At 38.9% G+C, this 22648-nt stretch overlaps 1 protein-coding gene across 1 annotated transcript in view; it reads right to left on the bottom strand.

The window, feature by feature from the left end:
* Nucleotides 1–22648, bottom strand: part of pigg (phosphatidylinositol glycan anchor biosynthesis class G) — a 113139-nt gene that overhangs the window by 51660 nt on the left and 38831 nt on the right. Inside the window, exons 6-8 of the mRNA XM_017437705.3 lie at nucleotides 16361–16573; nucleotides 5791–6008; nucleotides 3657–3941 (exon numbers count right to left, since the gene is read on the bottom strand). Coding sequence (XP_017293194.1) covers nucleotides 3657–3941; nucleotides 5791–6008; nucleotides 16361–16573 — 716 coding nt within the window. The remainder of the gene's footprint in view (nucleotides 1–3656; nucleotides 3942–5790; nucleotides 6009–16360; nucleotides 16574–22648) is intronic.

Genomic DNA, 22648 nt, shown 5'->3' with positions numbered 1-22648 from the left:
GCAAAAAAACAATATATCACAAAAACCTGCAAAGCGAGCAAGAATATCTATGTTTTTTAAACGTACTGAAAGTGGTTCTGATGGCAGCACTTTCTCTGCTGCGAGGAGCAGCAGGAGGAGCTCTCCCACTCCTGGTGCTCCTGAAGGTCCAAGAACACAAAGGAGCCCAAGAGCTTCATGTCTATGGAGGACACTGACAGAATTAAATATAAAAGCAGAAATATATAAAAGGATCAATAAATAAATAAAAGGCCAAATTAATACACTTAAAATGCAGCAATTAAATTAAAAAAGGAGAACGTTACCCCATGTTTTATAATTTAATTGACATTCTTTATTTTTTCAGTTTAGTTCCAACAAATTATATTTTTAAGCACATAATTTAAATTGCACTGTTTATAAAAATATATTTTTTGTTTCCTTTTTCTTATAGATGCATTTTTGACTCTTTAATTTATTTATTTATTCGCCCCCCCCAAGTCTTTTTAGTTCCATGTGTGGTTTCTACATGTCTCCTCTTTTTACTTTACCTCCCACCTCCACCCCACCCCCACCCCCGACCAGTTCCCTAGGGCAAACACTGCTAAAAAGTGTTTCACGCCGGATGTCCTTCCTGACACAACCCTCACCATTTTCTTGGGCTTGAGACTGACATGAGATACACTGGCTTGTTCTCCCTGGTGGCTCGTTCCAGGAACAAATCTACATATTGCTTTTAAAGTAATCAATACAGAAAGCCAGTATACTGGAAGGTGGAAAAAAAAACATTTTAACAAACAGGGTTCCGTTAACAATTCAGGAGCAAAGACATTCATTTTTGTATCTCTAACAGGATTTCTAACTAAATGAACCTAAATAACTTTTATAGCTGAGTAAAAAATACAGGCAGGAATTTAGTATAATCAAAGTTTTGTGCCAATCCTTATCCAGCATTATAAATATTGCTCAAACGTTTTTTTGCCTCCTGAATATAAGATGTAATTTTCTTGGTTTACAAGATTACTGCTCCTACACCTTGAACAGGTCACCAGTTCATAGAGACAAAAGCCCTTTTCATCATGGGTTTGGATCGACTCTACTCAAGTCGACCTGAGGTGGGTTGAGAGGCTTGCCATTGGCCAATCCTACCTGCTTGCAGCTCGGTTCTTAGGACCTACTTGGCCGAGGTTCCAGGTGAACTATGATTTCACATCAGTAGACTGCAGCCCATTGATTGGCCAAGGAGCCACGTCGGTGGATGACTCATGGCAGCAACTGCTTCAAACCGACATTTTCCACAGCCACACTGACTTGGCTTTTATCCAACTGTTTTGTGACGTAAGCCTTGTAAGCCTTCTCTGGTTTACTTTGAACTTATGATTAACCATAAACCGAGAACCAGGCATACCATGACCTCAATGTCATCCATTGTTGGGTGTTGCCAAAAAAAAAAAAAAATACAGAGGAGTGTTGAGCAGACTTGCTATGAGGATTCTGCTCACATCAAGGTGGCACGCAGTTGTATGGAAAATCACAGAGGCCGTGTAAAATCGAATTAGGGCGAGGTGGGTCGCGCTACACTCGACAATCTAAAAACAGCTAAACAAGACAGACAACCATTCATACTCTCAGCTACCAAAGTAAATTACCAATTAACTATCATCCATGTTTGTAGTCTGTGGGAGGAAACCAGAGTACCTAGAAGTAGTAAGGCATGCACAGGGAAAACACGCAAAGTCCACAAAGAAATGCCCAAGCCGAGTTTGAACCCGCAGCCTTCTTCATGTGAGGCAACGTCTCTAAACACTGCCCCACCACGCCACCCCAATTAAAAAAGATACACATTGATTAAAATAAAAAGTTTGCCTGATTCCCAAACATTTGGAGCTTTTTCAGTTGTTGATGGCTATTTAGTGAAGACACACTCACAGAGCAGAAAGGCTAAGAGAACCTTAACTGTGTTCCTGAAGGTACATAAAAGCATCACAACGCAAAACATTTTGTGATGCGTTTCGTTTTTCTTAATTTTTCATTGGTACAATATCTTGATGCCTGGGTTAAGCAACACCAACAGTTACAGTCATGCTGTTTGTATCCATGTTTGCTGTTCACTCTTTTGAAAATTTCCTACAACACAAATGGACAAACCGGCCGCAGACTAAACAACCCCCTAATTATTGCTTTATCGTTTTCCTATGCAACGCTGTCGAATAATTAGGGAGTAATTAAGTTGCTCTTTGCAGTCATTGATTAAACACAAGGTGAGCCTGAGGGCTGGCTCATCTGAAAGTATAAGACTGACTGAGAGGCATCGGCTGATTTCTTTCCAGCTGTTATAGATTCTAGAAAATCTACAATTATTCCTCCAAAATTCAGAAGATTGAAAGTTATTCAAAATTGCATTATTAATCTGTTTGTTGACTAATGTATATCAAAAAATGGATAAACAACAGAAAAAAAGCGTATCAACTTCAGAGCCCAAGTAGATCAAGTTCCCTCTAAAAACACAAAGATGTCTTTAAATGTTCCTCCACTAAAAAGACTGAAAATGTTATTATTAGATTAAATTCATAAAGTAAAGACAGGTATTTGGCTTAAAGTCAATTCCTAGTCACTTCGAACGTAAACTTTTTGTGTACAAAAAGGACCAGTCCGCCACAAATCACTTCATATCCACCTTGGTAGCCGTCCCAACGCTGATGATTTATTTTACGGAAGCACACTTTTGAAATGAACGGAAGCAGATTTGAACCACTTTTATTATTTTTCTTATTATCAGCATAGTTTTTAGACCTGGACATTTAGGACTGTACCTCAAGATGTTCTCTGATGAATCTCAGCTCTCAAAATGAAAGAGATTTAAAAATACAGTTCCTTTGAAATCAGGCATTAAGCTCCTCAAATAATGATAAATCAATATGTTCGCCTAGAAGCACAAACAGGCTAGGTTGTGCTTTCTCTGTTGTTCATACAAGCAGCAACCCTTTAAAACACCTGCGCCGATGAGAGTCTGTGCCCAACATGCATTTTACACAGCGTGACTAAGCGAATACAAGAGTTGGACAAGTTTCTCTATGTACTGGGAGAAGAGGGATCTTTATTTAGCTGTCAACAAAGATAAACAAAATGTAATAAAACAAATTAATACACAGCGCTATCCATCCAACAATCAATTGGCATTGACTGGTATTGTACACATTACGACTGGGCCATTATGCTCACCCACATGGCTGGTATTTTACGTCACAGTTTGTAAGCAATTAGGTGTTTTTAACAAGTGTTTATTTATTCTAAACGTGTTATAAACATAAGTACATTACTATTATGGTATATTATATTGATCACTATGAAAAAAAGCTAAGTTTGATCCTTCGCATGCATTCATTGTCATATGCAGGCAGGTCTGTGTGCATATAGATGTTAAATTGTTTCGTACACTATTGGTTCAAAACACTAACTATGTATAAAATGATTACTTTGTACAAATGACAACCTCTGAGTACGAAGTGGGTCTACAATTTGGTGGACGTAAGAATTGACCAACAGCAGAGTTGTTCCCCTAAAAGGAAGTTTAAGGGGAACAATGGGGCTCAACATGTTTAAACATAAATTTCTAAAGTCGAACATTTGTTACAATTTGTACCAGTGTCTGGGTGGTACAGTTAGATTTTACTCACCTTCCCATGAATCTTTGGTGCGAGGGGGAGTCTCCGCGCCAATAAAGAGATCAGGATACAAAACATTGCCGAGGAGAAGGCCACAGCAGCAAACACCAGACCCCAGGAGAGGCTGCAGAAATAACAGGAGCTCCCTGCAGACGTGCACACCAACACGTGCACTGAGGCGAGGAGCAGGCACAGGAGGTAGAAAGGAAGGGAGATCAGGGACGAAAAGACCGGAAGGTCCACTGCCGCGGCACCGCTCAGGGCTTCAGGCATGGCCAACAGGAGGACCAGCAGGAGCTGAAAGGCACAATTGAAAAAAATATTTGAACAATTTTGATCCGTTCTACAGTCCTGGTAAAAAGTAAGAACACTCTTGTTCAATTCTAATGTTTTAACTTTAACATTTAACTGAGGCCTGTAGTTTGAGGGCCCAAGTCAGACCTCCATACAATCTGGGTGATCCGATCATATTTGATGCCGCTAATTACAGATGCAAAGTCTGTCAGACAGATTCACTCAGACCACCTTCATCTTTTGTCCACATCTGTTTAGAAAGTCAATACATTCTTCACCACACTGTAGGACCACCTACTGATATGATGGGACTTCAAGCAAGCATTAAAGACCTGGATGTCCTCGGGAAAAATAAACAGCATTAATAAAATCAGCCTCAGTTCATGGCTAATTTAGAATAATAAAACAGACATCTTTGGGAATCTTCTGGGGTTCTTTCAGGCTGAAAGCTTTAATGAACTGTTTGTCAGAATCCTTCTCAAAACATTTCTATTTTGATGGGATTTTACCAATCGGTGGATTACCAGGACGCTGTTGGGTGAGTTTCTCTTCAGTTTAAAGGTTGTTCTGATTGTTTTCAGAGCTGTTCGTCCTCTGTGGTCACTGAGTGGTGAAATGTGCCGTTATCTCACATGTTCACCTACTCAAGCAAAGGTTTTACAGGTCTTTGCCCTGACACTTAGCTCTGTGAAGTCACAAAATAAAAATATAGATCAGATTTTACAGAAACATTAGTAGATCTGCTTGTGTTCTGATGTCAATCTACATGTAGAGCAAGTAATTCAGATCAGATCACCCCAGACAGGTGTGAAGACTTGTTCTTGTCCATGTATCTTCTTGCTAATCCTCCTCCATCTTGTTTTGAAGTCTAAATGTAATGAGAGTGTAAACACCGGCACTTCATTTTCATTTACTGTTGAACTGATGTCTCTGTTGGATCTTTATGATGCTGCGGTAATAAACTGTTTAGTCTGGCATCTATTAAATCTACATTGTGACACGGGCTACTACCAAGATTTTATAATACTGAGCACACACACTGTACAGATTTTAAAACTACACAGTGTGAGTCAGCCTAAAGGTAAAACTTTTGGTTTTGTAGAGGGTTTTTTTCTTGTTTTTTTCCAGTTAGATCTTTGAGCATTACACAGCCTGAACTTGAGATGAACTTGCTGTAATTCCAGGGAAGATTGGCAGCTGTCTTTCATGTTTTCCACTCGTGAACTTTTCTCAGTGTAGAACGACGGACTCCAGAGCAGCAAACTGACAAAACTTCACATTTATAGATGATTACCTGATTCATTCGAACAGCAACATCTGGCTGCTCCTTACCCTCTTGATTCTTATGAAAGCAGCATGGTTAGTTTCAGTATTTCACACTTTTTTCCAGCCTTTTTTTGTCATATTTTTGTTAAACAAATTATGACACTGTAATGAGTCACCTGTTGTTTATCTGAGGTTAATCATACGTCATTTTAAAAACTGGTAAAGACCAGATTTTTTTTTTTGTTTTAGCCTAAGCTGATAAGAAAAACCTTAGCGCTGAAAGATTTTTACTAAGTTTTACCATGACTGTATGACCATTTTTTTTATCTTGAAAGTGAAATCACAATTAGAGATTCGGTGAAGCTGTAATGCAGGTAAAACATTAATAAAATGGTTACATTCATTTTTTCCCCCTTCTCTGTATTTGTGTGACTGCTGTAAACAAGATTACTTTGATCATAACAATTAAATGCCAACATAACTTTATGTGCTAATGTGTTTTTTTATTTATTTTGGACACAATGATATCAGACAACTACTACAGTATCCATACAAAATTAAATCCACAGAAGTCCTCAGAACTCACCTGAAACACAAACACCATGCCTGCGACCATCGAGTACATATCGTACTTGCCCAGCTGTTTGCTCAAAGCAGAGCTCATGGCGGCTAGCGCCTCGAGATACTGCTTCAGAACTTTTTTGCCCATGTTGGTCAGAACCTCAGAGGTATTTCCTTCAAGGTAGAGCTTCATCCAGTTCCCATGAGCCTTTTCTGCAACGCGAAACTGCTCAAAACCTGCATCTGGATTGAGGGAAACAGAGGGGGACAGTTTTACGTATTGTGGTTTGATCGTGAAAATCCAGCAGAGTAAAAGTTTGTGGAAAATGTAAAAGCAGACGGAACATGGATTATCTTTGCAGGGTCTAGATGAGGATCACATTAAGAACTCAGACCAGTCTGCTTTGTGCTGCACATCATATCAGACAATGCCAAAAGTTAACTAGCTTCTACTTCAGTAATGCTAATGCAGTTTTAATAGTGCATATAAAGATGATTCCCATGCGTCTTGCCTGAGGAACTGCTTTATCAAATGTTAGGATTGCACAGGACAACAGCATCATATCATCTACAACGGCTCGGTCTGTCACGAACTTCTCTCCCTTTGTACCTTCCTAGCTCAGCTCGGCATTGGTTGTCATACATGTGAATCAGTGTTCTAAGTGCAAAAAGTTATCTTAAATTGATGCTCTCTGCCAGTGCAGCTCAAAGCACGGGATGCATTCAGTCTTCTTAAAGCTGTCCTGTAAGGTCTCCTCTGTTCATACTGCCTGGGGCCTGAGATGCTTGGACTTTTCCTGTCTGCACCTCTGCTGACCACTGCCTTCTTCTTCTTCAAAAACTCTCACACCTAAATAAATATTTACCAGGCAACTGGGCACATCAAGAATACAGAAATTCTCTCGCTAACAGTGTGGGTGCTGGAAGAGCGTTCGACTTGCTCGTCCAATCAACGCGCATTTATGCCCGGCCCAATCACATCACCTTTACATCACTCGAGAGTCCCTGGTGTGCAAAGAGAAGTGCCTACTCTGAAGCAGGAGCTGAAAAAGATCCGATAAATGTGTTCAGAAGAACAGCACAGCCACAGTACCGGAAGTGGGAAAACAAACAAAAGAAGAAAAAGCAGAACTACCTCAAACGGCTATAAGTACTGTGAAGTGATCTCCTTTAACACTTATTTGTTATCTCATTTGTTTAATTGGGTTTTCTTTGTCAACTTACTGACAAAGAAAACAAATGTTGGCGTTCTTTTTGTTAAGACCTACAAGTAGGTAAAATATATTTTAGGTAAAATTTATGCAAAACGATTAAAAATTCTGGGGAAACCTCGAAGCACTCCTGATTAGAATTATTAAAAATGATCAAAGCATCAACTAAAGTTTTGGCTTTTGGCAACAAAACTTAATTTTACAATGTGGATATCCAGGATGTGCCCTTTTTTGTTAAAATAAATGAGGGTTTTATTTGTTATAAAACAATGTGCACTGAGAAACTAATTGCTGAAATTCTCTTATTTTCTTTTACCGTTAGCTTCTTTAAAACCCAAAGTAATGCACAAAAAAAGAAGACGACACTCTGGATGCCTTATCTTACTTCTGAAAAAGCCTCTACAAACTGCTGATGCATTGCCGTTCTTCATCATAAAGAAAATACTGGCACTTTCTAACGGCTTGTTTCAGTAGAAATGAGATTCCTGTAATCCTATTTATGATTTCATCCATCACTCTGATATATGATGGATTGTTTTTTATCAAAGCAGAAAATCAATTAAATGTCAGAATTTTCCTCTTTCAAAGCTTTTGTGTCAACAACATTCTTTAAACCGAAGAGAAAAAAACATCTCCCTGGTAAAAACCATTTAGTCCTACGTACCGTTTGTCTGGCTGCTAACTGAGACGAGCTGTGACTCATTCACTTGTTTACTAAAAGCAAATGAAATGACATCCCTTTACATTTTACTTTAATGCTTTAGAAGCAGGTTGAAGGACAAAGCAATGCAACATACTTTGGTGAAAAACACAAACACACACAAACAGTAATTTGCAATATAGCATCTATTTCAGCGGCATAAACACAGAGGTGATAAATAGTGACTGAGGCTTTTGTCAGACAGAGGGGTTGGAAGAATTATTAGAACCTTAAGCCACAGGCATGAATTACACGTTATCAATGGTCCTGGCTGTGTTTCATCTGTCTCAACGTACAGGGATTGGTTAATGGCTCTCCGAAATGCCTGAGGTTACAGGCAGAAGAAAAACACAATGAAGATGGAAATCAGGGAGCCAGATTGAAAAAAAAGGCAGAGATTCAGAGTTTGAACAAGGTTGTTTACACATTATATTATCAGAACTGCACTTTTAAAACACTGGTTTTTAAAGTCCGCAAGTTATCTTCAGGTTCAGACTAAGAACAACAAGTCAAGTCCTTGAGGGAACATTTTAAGAATTACAAAAATACCCGGCTAAGGTGTCACACTTAAGCTGAGAGCAGCTAGACGCTCCAAACACGTCTTGCAAAAATGTTTTGATCGAGATAAATCCTGTCTCCTATAACTGCAGACTGAATTCAGAAACAGCTCTTCTCAAAGACAAAACAAAAAAGAAAGCTGAATTCTTTCACAGCTTTCACTCCCAGGAAGGTTTTACCCAAACATTTGTCCAGCAGGCGTGGTATTTACAATTTCCCTGGCAAAATGTTCCATTCTGCCGCATAACAGCTTCATACCCAAGTGGACTGATTCAGAAAAAAACACATCAAAATGTAGGTCCACTGAATTTATTTCCATTTCATCCCATCACTATGGAAACCAGGGACCAAAATAGAGTGGAAAATATGCTGCCAGAGCAGCAGGATTTTTTTTTTCTTTTTAATGTGACACAAAGTTCTTTGTATCAAGTTTTAAAAACCCAACATTGGCTCCTTGCTACAGTTTGTGTCTGTTCAGCACATTAGCTCTTTGCTGAAGGCAGCAGACTGAATATTTGCATTTGGACATAAGACGTGCATATCAACAAACTGTTACATCTCTGTCTACAGCAGTGATCACCAACTGATGGCCAGCAGGCAGCGGAGGGCCCGTGAGTATATTCCATGTGGCCCGCAAAGTATTTCATTATTAAATCAAACCCAGTTTAACTCAGTTATCACTCACAGCACGTGATCAGGTCCAACTCAAACAATGGCATATGTAGTAGCAGCAAGAAAACCCACTGTTCAGTGCACCAGGGCACTTTAACTCGTTAGTCGAGGAGTTTTGAAGAAGAAAACACAGCAGTTTTCCTGCGGTGCGCCATTGGAAATGCATCAAAATGATGTCACTAAAACGAAGCACGTGTCGTGCTGAAATGCGCTGACGACACAGATCTCTGCTTGTATGACTTTAGCATGGATTACAATCTAATGTTTGTTCTTTTCAACAGCTTTAAAATACAAGCTTATCATTAATTCTTTGCACACACTGCTTAAACATGATTTCTCACCAGAGCAGCCACTAATAATTTTTATACTTTTGATATGAAGCAGCGCTACAACTAAACAGGAAAGGAAGAACTGTCAAAAAAAAAATTAAAGCACAGAAGAGGAGGTGCTATAGGAACCCAGATGTCCAAGCAGGTAGTGAGTAAACATAAAAACATAAAAATAAAAATAAATTTTTAATTTTTTTTTCAGAAGCAGGCAATCTTGAAACAGGAGCAATGTTGAAAAATATTGCTGGATGCAATGGCATATAACTGAAAAAATAATGAAGACATAATTTAAGGTAGAGGTCAGACACTGCTTATGTGTTTTGGCTTGAGAAGCTCCAAAGTGTGAAGCTTTAAGTCCAGGGTCAGGTTTAGAGCCCATTTAGCCGGCATTTAAGAATCATGTGATCCATGTTTGGACAGAGAGCTTTTTTAGTTGTTAGATCTAACTCAAGAGATTTTTAGCCTGAATGAACCAAAAAATACACATTCTAAAAGAAAGATTGTACATTTACCACAACCCTAGTATGACCACGCACCTGGCACATCTTAGCTACGACAAAGACAAGAATCTTGACTGGCATCGTCTACACAGACATGCATGTTGGACATCGCTATCGCTGGGTCCACTGGTTATGTTCCCCATGTGCTTGCTACTCTTTCACTTCCTTTTTTAAATAATTTGGTAGTTTGTGCAATAAATAGTTCTAAAGGTCTGAAAATGCAAAGTCTAGAAATTCATCCATGCGTAGAGAGACAGATTTTAGTTGAATGTTTTTCAATAAGTTCAATGTAGCAAACAAGCTCCAAAGTTACAGTGAGTATTGTTTTATTTCTGATCAGGCACAGGCAGCTTGAGCATTAAGAACAATGACAGAAAATATAATGACAGCTGCATGCATTTCGACACACAGAAGAGTTGCTTGCAGCTACATTGCTGTGTATTATCACCTGGCAATTCCTGTTTGGGTCTTTTACACCTACAAACACACGTGTCAAAGCGTAGCGTTTCCTTTCAAATGTTGTGTGCATTTAGAACGTCGCCCCAAAGTATCTGGTCGCTCCATAATGATATTTGCCTGGAAACAACATCAATACAACCACCTGTGTTTGTTCATGCTATGAGAAATACACGGAGCTGTACAAAATCTTCTGTCGTCCAACGTAGAAGAAGAAATTCTTGATGTCATCACTGCACAAGCTCTTTACTGGTAAGCTTATTTTCTTGCCAATCCTTACTTCCTGTGATAAAGTTTACTGTGAGGCTGTTTTACAGCTGGATCAGGAGGAATTGCAGTTGTGGTAAATGTTAATAATTTCTCTCTATGTTTGTGTCTAATGTAACTATCCTTAAATGAAAGTAAACCCTGCCTCTTAAATATACTGCTTTCGTTGCTTTCCATTAGGCAATAATGATGTCTAGGTCAAAAATGTCCATGTTATATTTATTGTAATATTTTAATGTTATTATTTTTCCACATAAATGCAGTTTAAGTACAGTGATTCACAGATGAAGTCACAACTAAAACTCCTCAATGAAAAAAGAAATAGTGGAACATTAGCTAACACGTTTGGGAAAAAACAATACGACAAATGCCACCCATTTATGGGAGAAATGTAAATAAATAAAACAGACTGTTCATATTTACCAGAAAGATGACTATGAAGACCAGTGTTCACTTGGTTTCATTACAAACATTAGAAAAATTCTGGCCCTTGAGCAAATTTTGTTGTTGACCCCTAATCCACAACAAGCATCAACCTGACAAGTGAAAAAACAGACGTGTGTGGGTCTATAGATTCGATTTCTCAAGATGAATAATTATTTCAAGTTAAACAAATCCACTTCATTAAAAGGCATGCTCACAGTGGCCTTGATAAGACTGTGGCCCTACTGTCACCAGTAAGACCATCATGTCCTTAATTTACAATGTGCTGAATGATAGCTGGCAGTAAATACAGTAAGGCCATTTAAAGTTCTTTAAATGGTTAAGTTTTGGCTAAAGTGTTGTATAAACCTGCTGGTTGGCAAAAGATTATGGAGGACAAAATAGAAAAAAAAAAAAAACGACAACAAAAAAAAAAAAACAGTTCAGTGAAAAACACTGAAACTTCGAATAACCTAACAGATCATAGGGTTTAAAGAGGACTTTCACTGTCTAACACGTGGGAATTAAAAGTACAACTGACTGATGTATAGCCTTCTTAGGTTTCATTCTTACTAGTTATTTAATTGCATGGTTTTCAAACTGTGGTAAAAGTGCCTCAGGTGGTACTCTGTATCCTACTACTGGTACTCGGATGAAATTTTGATATCACCCATTTCTAAGTTGAATAACAAACACATTAACCATCATAAGCCAAACTGTGATGTGAAGTTAAAAAACAGAAAAAAAGATGAGTACAAAAATATTACGATCACGTTTCCAAATGAAGACGACTTGAAACAAAAATGGAGGGGAGAATATTTGAGAACCCCCTGTGGAAACTGGACTGGATGATGGTTAATGAATGTGCTACTGGCTGTTTCAGCAATACAAATGAAGTCTCAAGAGGACTTTCTAGCAACAAAAGGTGCAAAAGAAGTGAGGAAATCTGATACAAGATATCTCAAATTTGTATTAATTTGTCGTGGAGCATAGGAAAAGCCAAGACTGCAGTGTATAAGGCTATATATGCTGTATATCATAATAGTAGACCAAGTGGCTTCTTGCCTTCTCTCACCGCCGGGAGTTGAAGCCAGCAGGACCCAGTTTATGGGTGCTGCCATGTTTTATTTTTTGGAACCAGAGTCTGAGCACTAGTGATGTGGGGCTATTAAGCAGCAAACAAATAATTACAGCAAAAACAAAACTGAACATAAAGCAGCAAAGTAAGAGCGATGTGATTCAACATGAGTCAACCTCTGAAACAAATGATCAGAGGTGTGCTCTTTTATTATTTTACCAAGGACAATGTTCTGTTTGTTTACAAAAGTTGTACTAGAGCCAGCCTGCATGGAAGGTTGGTTCTGCTGCAGTTTCAACTTTAAGGTTCTGGTCAGAAACCTAAATATATATGATCTGTGTGCTGTTCTCAGAAATGAATGAATGGAACTTGCACTTCTTAAACAGCACCCTTCAACCAAGTGAAGAATGCGGTTAAAGATGACCAGACCCCTAACTCTAATCCCAGAGTTAGTGTTAAAGGCTTGGCCACTTAATTTTCAGATAGTAAGTAAGTTCTTTCAGCTGCTCCCTTTTTCAGGTGTTGCCACAGTGAGCAAACTCGCTCAAACCTGAGCAAACTCAAAATGTGGCAATTGTTTTACGCCGGATGCCCTTCCTGCTCGAACCTGCAACCTCAGGATTACAAGACCGCGGCACTGACCACCAAGGCACTGCAGCTTAAATACTGTTTATAAGCTTCTGTCCTAATGGTGGTACTTGAAATCTTAGTCTCCTTGTGAAAAGTTCTAGAACCACTGACTTATTACATTTATTTATCTTCAAAACCAGCAATTTTGAACAAGAGTACTGCTAACGGCACAAAACACACTTGTCAGAAAATGATCAGAGTAATCAAAATCCAAAGCATGAATTCCCTCAAACAACAATCCTGAATACATGTGACTAGAGTTGGAGCACGGATGAGCTTTTCACAGAGGGGTCACATGTGACCTTGAAATCAATAGGGGTTATCCTTGACCCATGAGGAGTCCAGCAGTGCAGTCTGACAATCTTACATTACAGAGCTGCAGAGTTAGAGCTCGGACAAGATTTTCACAACGGGGATTTAACTGTGACCTTAGTCTTTGACCTCATGACCTTGAAATCAATACAGATCATCCTTGACCCATGAGGTGTCCAGCTGTGCAAATGACATTTCTGAGTTAAAGAGTTAACAATTTAGAGCTCGTACAAAAAAAGTCCAAGGACAGACGGTGTCATATATTAATATTTCCCATCTTAGAACAGGCATACAAAAAAGACTAAAATCGGTGCTTTAATGGTAAGAATTTCTTTTCGATTTGTTTAAATCCAGCAATACTTTTCAAAAGAAGTCATCTTTGAGAACTTTAAAGACACAGAATGTAAATACAAGTCCAAACTCACTGCCTAACCTCAAACAGCCATGGACGAATTGATCTCCTTTTTCTCTGCGTCTTTCCTTTTTGAATATTTCAAGTAAAACAAACGACTTCTGACAAAGCAAGCAACAACAACAGCTGGCTTTGGCGTACTGAATATTTGAGGGTGAAGGACAACAACAGACAGGACAAGAGGGAGACGGCAAGGAGAGCTGGAGAAAGGGCTCAAAGACGGATAACTCTGACAAACAGTGTGACCCCAAACTATAAGAAGGGGCCAGAACCATGTGAAGATATGTAAATGTGTTTCCACAAAGACAGGGAACGCATTAATGTTCAAGAACAGACAACAAACTTTAAATCTTCTGCGTGTCGCCTTCGGGCTAGAGAAGTAATTCATTCATGTACATAAGGAAATGAGTTTGAGACAGGTTTGCTTAAGAAAATTACTGCTGGTGTTGAAATGGTCTTTCTCCTAGAAGGAAAATCCTTTTGTTTTAGAATATTTTCAGTTTTTTGCATGCGGTAGTTTTCCATGCCACATCAGTACCAACTAAAATCAAGGATTAAAGTAAAAAAAAAAAAAAAATTTGGACTGCATGTTTTTTTCCTTCACTTAATCACATGACCCCAGATTTGAGAGTCCTTTTCTACGTATCGGTCACTTTCTAAACGTTATCATGTAAAGAGGAGTATACTGTTTACATGCCTTTAGTCAAAGTTATAAGACATACATTCAACAAATAACTCAACTAAATCCAACAAAAATATTCCTGAACATTTGTTATGGTGTCTGTCAACAGAATTTATGAGCTACTGAAATGATCAGAGCTTTGTTTCTACCACTAGAGGTAGAAATGACTCGTGGTCAGACGCAGACAGAAGAAATCCTAAAACCGCTCAAATTTGACGCCACTCCATTTCTGTTTCCTTTTCCAGAAGAAGGAAGTTGCGCTCAGTGTCTTCAGATGGTTTTCGTGTTGTTTCCTTCAGTAGTTCTTGGTGCAGCGCCACCTTCAGGCGAGGAGGGGAACAGGTCGTTTTAAGGGTTTATCCCATTGACTCAGTGCAGCGTGAATGAGAACCACAGCAGCTGAAAATGGAACAAATGTTGACATTTTGGTCCCCAATCGAACCGAGTCTACTGGACTATCAGGTGGGAATGCAGCCTTAAACATGCAAAGAAGTGACTTTAATGCTTTCACTTTGACTTAAAAGTTCATCATCTTAAATTTATACAACCTTTCTTTCCTAAAGGTAGCATCTCATTGGTCGGTGACTGGCATTCGAGAGGGAGCCTCCAGAATTCTTTGCAAAGTTCACAGTGGTTTTCAGTTTTCTTGCATGAGTTGGAAAGGCATGCAGTCCCGTCACAGAGGTTTTTAAGAAGTTCAAAATATTTGTGCAACAGATTTGCTTTCAAAACAGCCAGAGTTGTCGCGGACGTCTCCAACCCATTTGAAGTGTGTCATGGGCATCTCCAACCAGTCTCAGGAGAGCTAGAGCTGTGTTTTGACACCTGTACATGCTCTCATCTGACAGAAAACATGTCAGTGATACATAATAATGGAGGCAGCTGCCAAGATGGGTATGAAGTGAACCGAGGCAGGTCGATGTGGGCAGAGGTGAGCAACCAAAACACCAAGAATGCAGTTTTTCAAGCTGTGAACATTAAAGCAGGCTATGATTTTCAAAAACTGGCTATTCAAAACCCAGCTCACTGGTCGTTCCAAGGTTGAAACACTTGGAATTCAGTGAGACGGCAAATAAAAAAAAATCCACCTATTTGCTCGCAATTTTGAGTCATTGAGTCCCCAACTAGTTGTAGCCCAGTGAGTTACTATGCTTTTAAAGATATTAAATGCATTTAAAGTAAACACCAATTGTTAAAAAAATAATAATTTGTTATGTCTGTAACATTAGGGATTTTCCCACAACAGCTTAGAGTCATAAAGGTTTTATAATAAATAATTATATTTGTCCTATGATGTAAGAATGTGCCAACTGTGGTTAACATCTGCCACTAGAAAAATCTGCTGAGCTGCATTTGACTTTCACTAAGAGACCCAGTCAGTGTCAGTTTTTATTATTACTTTCACCTAATGGTGATTGATATATATATATATATATATATATATATATATATATATATATATTTTTTTTTTTTTTTTGTTATGATTTGTTTTGTTTTAGTTTTGAATCACATCTGTGTTTAGAAAACCTGATGAAATCAGGACTGTTGTTGTCAGAAGAGAGCAGTCTGGAAAACCAGAGCTTAGAATTATCACAAATGGAGCTGCAGAATTTTTTTAAGGAAATAAAAATCCTCATCCTGCTTTTCATGTACATGTCATCTCATTTTTAATAAAACTAGCATTCCTTAAAGGAATGCCTATCACCAGCCGCCTTACATATCAAAGTTTTAAAGAAAGATATTGTGTGATCTGTTAGCTCTTGGAGTATGTGTTGAGGATGACTCTCAGCTACTACCACACTAAAATTCACATCCGTAGTTGTAAAACAGAGTTCCAACCATTTGTGTGTTTGTTAAGGTTAATTTGCTATGGCAGCTGTCTTGAGTTGGGCTGACTTTAGACAAACACACACAATTACATGATTGCCGTCTGATAATAAGTTTAATATGATCATCAGGTAATGAAGCTGATTTTCCATATGTCAGAAATAATGTGTAAATCAACGCCAACATTTTGGTGAAGGCTGTGGTGCAGTAATATGAACTGACAGTGTAGTTGATAGCTCAAAAAAAAAAAGGGTTTTGATTGACATCAGGTAAAAAACTGGATGATTCTTTGTTAAGAGGAAACCTTTCTATCAAAAATCTGAATGTCACCAGGTAAGCAAACAAAGCACCACATTTTGTTTCTGAGTTAACAGAGCCGAACATCATTTGCAATAACCTCATCATTGTGTGAATGTAAAAAGTTGTGTCTGCCTCAATCACGAGTCTAGAAACAGTGGAGCATAATAATGAGACTACCTGTCAGACAAGGTTCTTGGCTTTCAATCAGCAGAGGGAGCCCTGTGAATTATTCACCCACCTTTTTCGTAGTTGGGCACGCCGTCTTTGAGCAGGCAGCTGAGCTGGTGGCCATTGAGATGCAGGAAGCGCAGCTGGTCTCGGAGCGAGCTTTCCTCCAACACGCCCGGGATGACACGGCCTACGCTGTTCTGGGAAATGGGGAGCCCGAGTCCCAGGGCCAGTGTTGGAGTCAGGTCAACCTGCTCCACCACTCCAGGCTTCTCCATGCCCGCTGGAGTGAAAAAGAACAAACGCACAAGAAGCACAACGGTAAATCTTAGTTCACCTCTGTTAGCTGCAGAGCATTTCCTTTTCCTGTCATATGATGGCGCTATGTTTGCTTTGCAATTATCGCTCTGCCCAGCACTGTAACGTAGTTTTTACCGACACTGTTGAACCTAAAGTTGGTTGCAAAGTATTCTATTTTGTTGCCTTAAAACCTGGAATTTCACTGGCTTCTAAATTTGATTATAAACAATGAACCTCCACAAAATGCTACAGATTAATGAAGTTAAATGGGAAGGGTGTGTGGGTGGGGTAAATTATTCTAAATACATAAAACTGAGTGGAGCATGAATATGTATTCACCCCCTCTGAAGACCAACCATGACCTTTAGACTCCACATCACTGTAGATCAGAGGTGGCCAATCCTGGTCCTCAAGGGCCACTATCCTCCATGTTTTACTTGTTTCTCTGCTCCAACACACCTGATTTGAATCAATGGGTGATTAACAGGCTTCTGCAGAACATGAAGAGGTGATTTAACCTCTGAATCAGGTGTGTTGGAGCAGGGAAACAAGGAAAACATGCAGGATGGTGGCCCTCGAGGACCAGGATTGCCCACCCCTGCTGTAGATCCACATGTGGGAAATTAAGTGTCAAATGGTCTCAGTATACATACACCTGTTCTGATGAAAACACCAGTGCAACACCTTTAAGTAGTAAGAGCTACTGCCAAGAAAGAGACAGCATGAAGACCAAGGAAGACAAAGTTGTGGAGAAGAACGGATCAGGGTTGGGTTCTAAAAGAATATGCCATAACCCTAAAACATCCTATAGAGGTCTATTCAATCCATTACTGGAACATGGAAACTTGCCAGTAGGGAATCGTTCCCTGAAACTCACGGACTGGGCAAGAAGGGCATTAATCAGAGAAACATCCAGCAGGCCAAAAATAACACTGATGGAGTTGGGCAGCTCTGTTCATATCACCACTATAAGCTGCACAGAGCCAGGCTGCTTCGAAGCGTAGGCAGGAGAAAGACACCGATTAAAGAAATGTATTAAACCACAAACCAAATTTGGAATTATGATTTGAACTTGTTATTTTGTTTCAGTGATCTGAGATGACTTCAATTGAACTGGTGCAACACAAATAAACTGGACTGAATTGAAAAAAATTAAGGCAGACCATTTGGAATTGGCAAAAAAAAAACTGCACAGAGTCGAGGAAAGACAAATGGATGGATCAAAAAAAAAAAGAAAAAGGTTCTTGAGGTAAAACTGTTGGAGTCTTCCAGAGATTTGAGACTGAGATGGAGGTTCACCTTCCAGCAGGACAATGACCCTAAACACACCGCTGAAGCAACACTCCAGCTGTTTAAGAACAAACAGCCCGGTCAAAGCTCAGACCTCAATCCAACTGAGAAACTCTTAACTGACTCAAAGATTGGTTGACACAGGCAGCACCCATCCAACCTGAAGGGGGTTCGGCCACAAATAAAGGACTAAAACTCCAGTGGTAAGAAGAATCGAGATCATGGAGACGAACCTGAAGACACTTATTGCTGGAACTGCTGTGCAGGTGGCTCTACAAATGACTGGGGAGGCTCAGTACATACAGCATGCATACTCGACTTTTCAGTTTGATTATTTTAGAATTACTTAAAACTTAAAGTCTACCTCCTGCATTTAACTATCTTAAGTATTTTGTGAAGCTCCATCAGATATAAATCCAATTTAAAATTCATGAAGATTCCAGGTTGTAGGGCAACAAAATAGAAGAAATACCAAGTGGGGTGAATACTCTTGAAACTCACCGTAAATGTAACAGACTACTCAAGTTATTGCAGCCTGAAGAACAAGAATATGTTTTAAAATAAGCTGCAGCATCAGGCACATTACCAGGAAAATCTTCCCAAATGTAAGATTTTGTTACATATATCAGTCATGGTAAGTGGTAACGTAAAAATTTATAAACCAAAATTCATCACTTCAATCACATTTGACTGACAAAAAAGAAAACAAAAAAAAAACAGTTTTATCATGATGGGCAATAAAAACTGCTGTTTTTACTCTAGTAGAGCATTGCTCTGTTTCAAGCATCTTATCATTTTTATCAAGAATTAAAAGGTCTTTTCTCCTGAAGTCACAAACATAACACAAGCACTAAGAGTGAAACGTCCCACAGCTTTTAATTACTTGGAAGTCGGTGACGATGTAAAATAAATTTAATGGTGCATGGTGCTCTAATCACAGGATGTGCAGCCTCTCTCTGCAGCGACTTCTGAGCTCGCAGGAAGAACAGAAAGTGCTCGGAGGAGTGTCGTAAACTTCTTCTGAGTTGCAGAACAGTCAGAGAGCATGACTGACGGTTCGATTCAGGGCGACATCAATAAAGAAATCTAACATTAAAAAAAGCTCAGCCTGAACACAGATGACAAATCTTCCCTCTCATCATTCCTATATTAATACCCACGAGGAAGGTTGTCAGAACAAATAGAACAACAAAACAAAAAAATAAATGTAATCATTATCAAGTGACTTTTTTTTTTGTCCCCTTTAAATCTCGTCTCCTGTCAAGCGTTTTGATCTTCATTTCCTGGAGAGCTTCCAAGAATACAGACAGACAGTAGGAGTCTTTTCCCAAACTGTCTGGGTCTGACTGAAGTTTTCAGGTTGCAGTGATGAATTAAACTTGTGCAGAAAATCTCCTAAACGAACAAAACATTTGTCAACGAGCGAAAACTGAGATAAACCCCCCCTACACTGAATGCTAATTTGGACACAATAAAATAACACAGAATTATCCATTCTGTTAGAAACAAACAAGAGGGATCCTTACTGAGACTAGCCGGATATTAGGGCGTGTTCAAATCGGCTGTTTAGCACCGAAAGTGGTAAAGTTATGCCTTTAGTTGCACTAATGATCAAAGCAGACAGAGGCCTCTTTGTAAATTAGATTGTTTTCAAACTCTCGAGGGAAAAATTGATCCAAATAATTAAACCCCACAAATTCAAATCAGACACAACATTTGGCTCTAACAAGCGGAGAAGAATTAATTTATTAGCCAGACCACTGACATTATTTCTGTCCGGTTACATCAAAGGCTCGGAAACCTCTACAGAGCAATACTTTGTACTGCACAGCCAACACGGCAGCGCGTGTTACGGGTGGACGGATATGTCGTAAACATTAATCAAACATTAGGTTACTGAAGCTGAGGATGTTGCCAAATGGACTGCTATGGTTACATGAAGGCAGCCGTAATGGAAACTCTGAGTTTTTCTGCTCCAAAGAAGTCTCGCCCCCTTGAAATTACAGACCTGTGGCGTTAGCTGCATTCGGAATGAAATGTCTCGCCGCTTGCTGATAAACAGGGAAGAAACACAGACGATGTAGGCAGCAGTAACACGCACTTACTTCCTAAACACCCTGAGGACAAAAACGTACAGAAACCAAGAGAAGGTATGCATAGAAATTTGTTTTCAAAGTGCAGCCTTCTGTGAGATCTTTGCTCAAAATGCTTAAAAGGCAAACAAATGTTTCTTAATGTTAAGACTCTTACTGTTAATTATGGGTGTAACAGTATGACCTTCCGCCACATCGTACCCAATATTCATACCCATTGGTTACCATTTCGTACCCAGTGACTGATGTTTATTAGCATTTGGGTATAAAACAGTTAACACTTCTTACTCATGTGCTTACCATATATATATATATGTAAGCCAACATAACCTCTGCTTTTAGGGCACATCATTCAGTTTAATGGCCCTCTACAATGTACATTTTAAAAAATAATCAATCTTTGGCTTTTAATGGCAGTAAAGTGTGCCGTAGACCCATTTCTGACACATTCCAAAATATCTAAAGATAATTCACTGCAAGAACTTGTCTCTTTTGTTTTTGTTTTTAACACCACTAATCTGTCATGTGCGTTAACCCAGGCTATCCTCCCTCTTGGGCATATTATTAATAAATTCAATCACATCTCCTAAACAGTCTTATGCAGATGACATCCAGCTGTACTGCTCTTTGATTAAAGATAATTAACTTCAGCTAAATTGTGATGACACAGAATGTCTGCTCATTGGCCCTGACAGCATGGCGCCACTGCTCAAACAACAAATTGGCCATTTAAATTCAGCTGTCAAGGAACTGAGCTGTTTTTGACCAATCAATGTCACACGAAGATCAGTTCAAACAGCTGGTTCAAAATTGTTTTGAACCATTTCCAAATTAGGAAGGCTGATGTCAAATCACAAACTGCAGACCTTTAGTCATGCTTTTATTTCCTCTGTTTAGATTACTGCAGTTTACTTTTACCTGTTGTAATAAAAAAAAAGACCTTGATCATCTTCAGCTGGTCGAAAATGCTGCTGCTTAACTGGAACAAACAGAAGAGCTCACATGACGTCTTTTCACGAGTTGCCGCTTAAGTTTAGGTTTCATTTTAAAATACTGGCGTTAGTTTTCGGGGATTTTAAGCTCCTGTGGATGTTTGTGAAGCCTTACACTTCATCACAGACGTGTAGATCTTCAATCCAGAGACTGGTAGTGGTTCCTCAGACCAGATTTAAAACCAGACGGGGCCGTGCTTTCGAAGAATTTGCATGTCACCCGAGAAACGAACTCCCCTTGTTTTTATGACACTGACAGCTTTTACTCTTCTAAAAAGCAGCTGAAGACATTTTTATTTCAGACAAGCTTTTAGTTAGAGAGTTTTATTTTGTTTTTTTGTTTTTAAAATCGCTTTTCGTACATCTTTGTGATTTTATTGTATTTTATTCTGAAGCACTTTATGATTTTTATCTGTGAAAGGTGTTATTAAAAAAATTACGAATTGGCACATACTTTGTTACAAAATAGCTGTTAATTTTTAAATATTGTTCACTTCCAGAGTTTTTTTCTGGATGCAAGATGTTTTTTTTAATCTCATTAAGGGTCCACTCTTATTCCACTATGTTATAAAGCTTTTTCCTTCAGTAAGTTGTCTGCTGTAAAGGCTGGTAAGATTAGTGGTAATGACACAAATCCTTGAATTCAAAAGTTTAGGTCAGACATGAAGATCAATCCATGTTCAAGGACAGGAAAAGTCAAAAACTTGGAGCTGAGTAAAAATGTCTCAAACACATCTCTGAGTGAAAAGCATAAAACAGAGGCGGGGAGTTACGGAAATGAACACTAAGATTACCAGAAATGCCTGAATAAAAGGGCCTTTTCTTTCAGGGAGCTCCCGGCAAAGTCAATTAAATGCTCTGCCAATATGTGGTTTTCTGAGTGATGCAATGAGATTAAAAAGCGAAGCTCAGGTAGTCTGATCCAGCGCAGCATGTGCTAATGAAAACAACAGGCAGATGAGCTCGCTACTAATGACCCCTCATTCTCAAAAATAGACAGTTACACTAATGAGGCCACTGATTGCATTAACTAACAAAGTCAGAGGAAGACATTTCCACCTCCACATGTTTACATCTGAGGTGGTGCTAACAGAAAGTCTCCACCTTGAAGAATTAAACTAAATTCAATTCTCTGTACTATTAGGTTAATTAGGTGATTTAGGCTGAAGTCAAAATATCTCTCTCCTTTAGGAGCGAGAGGCTGCATAAAAAGCATCGGTTCTGTTTGGTTGTAGTTGTAAAGTGAACGACATTTACACAAATGTATTTCCACAGATAATTTTGGGATTCGCTGTCATAAAATGCCTGATTTCCTAAACTGACCTTGTACTTTTCTGCATTTAACATTTGCAGCGTGAATCCAAAAATCAATCCCAACGTTTCTGCAGGCTCTCGGGTTAGCAGCACCAACCTGAGATTTTGGAAACGTATGTCGCGTTCCTCATCAACAGAGACCAGAATACTTGCAGGAAAATGTCAACAGTTTTGCAAGAGGTGTTCAAGTGCACAAGAGTGGGAGTGGCTCTTTTTGTCGATCTGGAGAAATTACTGAATCATTCTTTCAAATCGTTTTGAACGTATTTGCTTGAATAAAACTCGTAATTTGGCATTTATGTACTTCTTGCCCTTACTGTGACTGATAAAATCTTAATTGAAAAAGTCCTAGTGTTAAGTTATTAGTTG

The sequence above is a fragment of the Kryptolebias marmoratus genome, linkage group LG9, assembly GCF_001649575.2.
Source record: "Kryptolebias marmoratus isolate JLee-2015 linkage group LG9, ASM164957v2, whole genome shotgun sequence".
NCBI lineage: Eukaryota > Metazoa > Chordata > Actinopteri > Cyprinodontiformes > Rivulidae > Kryptolebias > Kryptolebias marmoratus.
Note: the sequence above shows the minus strand (reverse complement) of the source record. Positions and strands in the feature narration are given on the sequence as shown.